This window comes from Notamacropus eugenii, chromosome 2 (genome assembly GCF_028372415.1).
Source record: "Notamacropus eugenii isolate mMacEug1 chromosome 2, mMacEug1.pri_v2, whole genome shotgun sequence".
Lineage (NCBI taxonomy): Eukaryota > Metazoa > Chordata > Mammalia > Diprotodontia > Macropodidae > Notamacropus > Notamacropus eugenii.
Window position 1 is genome coordinate 311,793,068 of NC_092873.1, and position 6,641 is coordinate 311,799,708.

The 6,641-nt window shown below is 36.9% G+C and overlaps 1 protein-coding gene across 1 annotated transcript in view; it reads left to right on the plus strand.

The window, feature by feature from the left end:
* The window catches only part of CRLF3 (cytokine receptor like factor 3), a 36,125-nt gene extending 35,268 nt beyond the window's left edge, over positions 1-857 (plus strand). Inside the window, exon 8 of the mRNA XM_072644993.1 lies at positions 25-857. Coding sequence (XP_072501094.1) covers positions 25-281 — 257 coding nt within the window. The 3' untranslated portion in view covers positions 282-857. The remainder of the gene's footprint in view (positions 1-24) is intronic.
* The last annotated feature ends 5,784 nt before the right edge of the window (positions 858-6,641 follow it).

Genomic DNA, 6,641 nt, shown 5'->3' on the forward strand with positions numbered 1-6,641 from the left:
TGACATTTTCTTTTACTGTTTCAGGTGCCGTTTTTGTGAATGGAAAGGAGATGACAAATCAGTTGCCAGCAGTTACTTCTGGGTCCACTGTCACGTTTGACATGGAAGCAGTGACCCTAGTTACCACTAATAATAATGATGGTGGGAACTTTAAGCTGAGAGTAACTATTAGCTCTAATAATAGGGAAGTGGTTTTTGACTGGTTACTTGATCAATCATATGTTTCTCTTTATTTTGGATGTTCGTTTTTTTATCCTGGCTGGAAAGTATTAGTGTTTTGATTAATTAGTATTAGGTTGAAGGTTTGTAGCAGAGGTATCCTCAGCCAAGTTTAAGTAAGTGACAAAGCCAGACTCATCTCTCACGTAGGCAGTTTAGAAATTAAATGTGTCTTACAGGATTCATTTGAAAGTATATGTATTTTTTGGACAAAAACATAATGCAGTCAAGTTTATTTCCAAGTATGTGGTAAGCAAATACCACATTATGATAAAATTGAAATGGATTTCTCAGAATAAAATGTGGAGGCGGGAGTGGGTGGGAAGGGAGTTTTTTACACAGCCTGTCCTGAAACCTTTCACTGCTTATTAACTTTGGTTATTATAATGGAAAACTACATTTGCATGCCCTTACAATTAAATCTGCATTTAAGACCAAAGTTTTATAAAAAGCTTTCAGGCATGATGCAGTTGTAGCATATTAACAGCAATAGATGGAATGTAAGTTCTACATTGTCTGTTATGGTTATGAATTGCAAATGTGGAACATTCAAATTTTCTTTTTTTTTTTTTTACAATGTCTGCCTTCTCTTTCTATCTAGATTTTAATTTATAACCAAAAAAAAAAAAAAAAAAGATCCAGGTAGAAATCAAGGTCCTGTTTGCTATCTTTCAATATAGATTAGTCCTTCTTCACCAGCGTGCCTTGTATGTTCAGGGATTTTAAGAACAGTATTGAATTTTTGCATTCAATAATAATAATACTTAACGTCTTCAAAGCATTTGACTTTCTGTATTTTTTGTGCCTGAAGCAAAAAAGCCTGTACTAATCTAACCAAAGTATTTTCTTTTGCTCAAACTTAGTAATGAAGTTTGATCTATTCTAGAGCAGGGCTGGGGAACCTGCAGCATTGAGGCCACTGGACTCAATCAGAGGTCCACACTTGAGGACCTAGAGGGCCACATATGACCTTGAGGCTGCAGGTTCCCCAGCCTTGTTCTAGAGGATGTTCACAGGGTAAAACTACTTACAGAAGTAGTCCATACAGTGTTAGCCACATTACATACATTGGTGTACATGTGTGCATGTGTATATATGGCACATGATCTCTAGGACAGTTTATCAGCTTGTTTGTCCTTTAAGGACCGACCAAACATAAGATAATACTTGATTTTTTGAGATAACTTTACCTTTGTGTAAAATATTTATTTTAAGGCCCGACTATGTTAAAATAATGGTCTTTAACTAGCTGTACCAACTTACAAAAAATTTTAATGTGAATTTTTTTACCGGTAGGAACATGTTTGAGAAAACAACTTTGATATTTTTGTAAAATAATTTATTTTGGGATTCAGTTCCCTGTTTGACAATCATGACATTGACCCTTTCATTTTTTATATATTAGCAGTCTTTCATTTTGGTTTGTGATATAGTTAAAAGTATGTGACAGGTGAAATATGGCAAATGTAAATGCCTTATGTATTAGTGCTGAACTGAATAAAATAAAGTACAAAATACATGGTTATTATCTCTCTTTTTTTTGCAGGACACTTAATAAACCTAGTTTTTATACCACTTAAGCAAAAGTATAAGACCCATTCTTTAAATGAAATTTATGCTTTTTTTTTTCTGGAAGAAAAATGCCAAAGTTCATTTTCAGCAAGATTCATTTGCATTATTTCAGTCATTTAACAAATATAGACTTATTCTTATACTTCAGTAAACTTTCTGTAGTACAGCCTTAATCCAAACTGTCTGAACCCTAAAAAGCATCCAAATACTAATTTTTACTCAAATTATGAACCAACATTACTTAAAATAATACTGCTAATGAATCATTTTGAAATGGTAACTGAACAAGAAGTCTAGTATAAACAGATCTGCCAGAGAAGACTGTGGTTTACACATTTTGCAAGGCCTTATTAATGAACTAATTGTGACTCTGGCATCACAGTTCAGTCCTGAGCTTACTTTAAGCTCTGTTAAGGTAAAATTCAGAGATAAATCCAATGTTGAGTTTCTCAGATCCCTCACCAACAAGGAAAAGAAAATAAAAAACCTTAGCGTAAACCAAGGGAAAACAAACTAATATTTTTAAATGGGCAAAGTAAAGTGTCAATACAAAGATCCTAATTGCAATAATCTCAGCACTGGTTGGTTGTTGTCCTTCGTTCTAGAAGAGAACCAAAATGACATCATCATGATAAAGTCAAGTTTTAGTGTGTCCGACGGCTGTAGTGGATCAGACCACTGCAAGCCTGAGACGCTCTACCATAGATTGGGCGCAGATAGCCTGCTTGAATATTTGGGGTGGATACTCTAAATTTGTGCATCCTACAGTTTCGCCATGCTGAGTGGTCCTGTGCCAGTGTCTCCCATGTTGTACAACCAAAGTTCTTGAGAGAGACTTGAGAGTGTCCTTGCATCGCTTCTTCTGACCACTATGTAATCGTCTGCCCAATGTGAGTTCTCCATAAAATAGTCTTTTTGGCAAGCGTACATTTTGCATTCAAACAATGTAGCCAGCAAGCATAGTTTGAATGCTTGACAATCTCAGCATTAATGATATCCTGAAGACATTAATAAAGAAACCGGACACCATACTGAAGGAGATAGTTGTTGAGTTTTTAAAGTTCCAGAATTGGCAAAACTGGTGGAATAGAAAGACTCCTCAGGACCTAAACAAGGAAAGAATCCAAGATCCATGCTGTAATCTCCCAGATGAATGCTGAAGTATGAACTAGGTTCACTACATATTTGTCTCTGGTGTGTTCTCTCTACTGTTCTCACTGCTGCCCAGCAATCTTTTTTTCTTCCTTGATTGACTATTCCACTTCCTACAGCAGTTGTTCCAAATTAACTTTTCTTAGGCTTCTTCCTTTTTGTCAGCAAAGAACTTCACCTCCTTCCTTACGGAGAAAATAAGAGGCCTCTAGAGTTCCCCCTTTTTCCGTTCCTTTTATTTGCTCCTTTCGGTGCTAAGGATGTCTTCACCTTGCCCCATCTATAATCCACCCCTGTAGAACTCTTCCATTGCCTTATGAACCTTCCTAGAATTCTACCATCCTTTAAATTTCTATGGAGGCTCTTTTACCTCCTCAATCTCTATTATCCTGTGATGCTTTTTGTAGCCAAATTCCTAGCAAAAGCTGTCCATGCTCACTGCTTCTATTTCTCAACCCCCAGTACTTAATTTATAATCTGGCTCCAATCTCACTACTGCTCTCTTGGGTTACCAATAGATTCTCAGTCCTCCTTGACCAGCTTTTGACAGTTCTGAGCACACCCTTCTGCATGTGTGCACTCTCTGTGAAAATGTCCTGGTTCTTATCACTTAACCTTCCCTGGATTCTTATCCTCCTTGTTTGGGCCCTGAGGGTTCTATCTTGGACCTTTCCCTTTTCTGTAATTTTCCTGATCTTACCCATATTCTTGTCTATTCTGTTATCTAATTCTCAAATTTATATATCCCTCTCTTATCTCTCCTTGGAGGGCCAGTCTGTTCTACCCTCTAGACATATCTACTGGGATATCCTGTAAGCCTTTCAAAATCAGTAGGCCAACATGGAACTCACTGTCTTTCCCTAATCACCAATCCTCCAATCTCCTCTTTTTTGAAAACACTCTAAGCCACTCTAAACACAGAGACTCATGGTCCTAGACAATCTCAGTTCTTGACTCTCATCCCACATGCTCTGCTTCTGTCCTTCCTAAGACTCCTACCTCTCTAATGCTTATAGCAAATCTCCCTTCAGTCTCTCCTTCCCACAGACACCAAAAGTCTTACAACCGAGGGCTGTCACTACCCTGCTTCACTGGCTCTTACCACCAGGCTAAAAACTCCTGAGACTGGCATTGCAAAGCAGCCTAGCTTTCCAGGCTTATTCCATGTTACTGCCCCCTTTCACACATGCTTACATTCCAGCCACAGTGGCCTACTTGCTGGGCCCTAAATGGACATTTCTTCCACCTCCAGTGAATACCAGTTTGTCACCCATTCAGCTCTGTTTCTTATAACCTAAGTTTATTTTAAGGTTCAATTCAGGTGTTACCTGTAGAGACGACTTCTTGCTACTTCTGGGTTTTAAAACTCTCTTAATTACCTTGTACTTATGTAAATGTTCTAATACTCCTTCCCTTCAGTAGAAAGTAAATTCCTTTTTATATTTTTTATTACATCTTTGTATCACAAACCATACATATTTATAGATGCTAAATAAATGCACTTTGAATCATTGTGCTATGTTGCTAAGGAAAAAATGTGCAGTTGTTTTCAGTCATGTCTGACTTTTGGTGACAAAGATACTGGAATAGTTTGCCATTTCCTTCTTCACCTCTGAGGAAACTGAGGTTAAATGTTAAATGTCTTACCCAGGGTCACACAGCTAGTAAGTGTATAAGACCCCATTTGAACTCAGAAAGAGGAGCCTTCTGGACTTCAGGCCAGGCACTCTATTCATTGTGCCACCTAGTGGCCCAAGAAAAAATGCATGGTGCCAAATCAGTGCATAAATCATCAAATAGTGATCACATCCCTCAAAGGGAGGGAGTAGAAATTGGAACATTTACAAAATTAAGGTTCATGAGCCATGTACACCATAATTATCTGCTTAGGATCTTTTGTAGATGATAGGTTTTCAAAAACCCTACAAACTTTAAAAAGTTAACAAGTTTTATATTAAAAAAAAAAAAACCCCACCCAAAAGCAGTGTTCAAAACATAACTTAAAAATTACTATCAACGAGAGTGGTCCGAACACAGTCATTGAATTTCAGATGGTGTTTAAGATCAACAGGTGAAAAACCCAGAGGCAAAAGGAATAGGGTAGGATAATTCCAAAATGCATATTCCTCTCTTGGATGAAGGGGAAGTCTTAAAAGTCAAACCATCTTTTGTTTAGTCATATTTTTTGGATTGAAATAACCTAGGACATTTTATGTGGAGTAATTGAAAACTTAACATAAAATTTAGCGTTTAGAAAAATGTCATTCATAAACCAACATGAAAGCTTCATCAAAGTTATTGAAACTCATGTACTCCTTTAATCTATTCCCCCCCTGGAGAAATCTTTAACTTGGACTGTGAGATTTGCCAAAGTTTTTCTCACAACTATCCTGTGAAGTAGGTAGTATAAGCAGTTATTCCCATTTTTCATTTGAGGAGACTGAGGTTTTGTGTTGCTAAGCTTCACTTAGCTAATGAATGTCAGTGTACATCTTGTGTCAAGGTCAACACTTTCTCAAAATGTGTGGATTAAGAGGCCACCAAGCTCATAAAAATAAATGGTACAGAGGATATTAACCAATACCTGATTCTAGAATTTAAAATGGCTAAAGTTCAAACCAACGTGGAAACTGAGTGTCACTGATCAGTGGCAGCTTTCTTTAGCTAAGGGTCTAAATGTTTGAAGTCATGAGCTTTCTCATGTCAAAAAAAAGCAGCTCAGTACCCTAGAACTGTTTTCAGTCACCAGAAACAGATTTGCCAACAATGAAAAATAGGTTCATGGGGATCAAGTTTTTCTTCCAAAACCTTCCTCTATAGTTGCGTTTCAGGCAACTTAAGCATATAAAGGGCCTTTACTCATTTCCTGACTATCCAACTTCTTGGCAACCTGACTTCTATCCCAACTGCTTAATTGAAAATTCCCATGTTCTCTTTGATCATCTCTGCTAACAAAACTAAAAAGGTAGACAATTACTTCTTTAGAACATATGATGACTTAATAATGAATTCAGTACCCAAAGATTTTGTGCCCTCCTTTTCTATTAAGAGTATAAACCCAAAAAGGCTGCTTGCTTCATTCAAACAGTTGCCTCTTGGTCCCACAGGACAAAAAACATATATATATATATGTATGGTAGGTTTCTTATAACTCTGAAAGCAGCTTTTCTTAGGAAAACAAGTTTCAGAAAAGTCCACTAACGTACTTTTAAGGAAAGCCAAGGGGGCATGCCGCTCAGGGTGAAGTAGATAACAAAATGCCAGTCCTGGAATCAGAACTGGCCTCAGACAGCAGTAGTGTGATTCACTTAACCCCAATTGCCTCCAAAGAAGAAAAAAACCCCAGTTTTTCTTATGGTCAATAAAGTGAAAAAAGTTAATTTCTACATAAAAGTCAGTTAATCCCCCTTTTGTAGTGGTCAGTACAGAAGTGCAAATATAGAGACAAAATCCTTCCATAGTCTCCCTGGGTTCTAAACATCAAACTTTTCCTCCTCAAGATAAGTTCTATATTAAATACAAAAAAATAGCAAAAATGATCTGCTTAAGAAAACAGTAATATTAATAGTGCTGTAGAAAAGGGAATAAATTGTGATTGTGAATTTGTATCTTGATAGCCAATACGTGGCTGGATTCTGGTTATTAGAAACAGCAGTTTCTTGAGATAGTTCAACATAGAAAAAAGAAGAGAATACAAC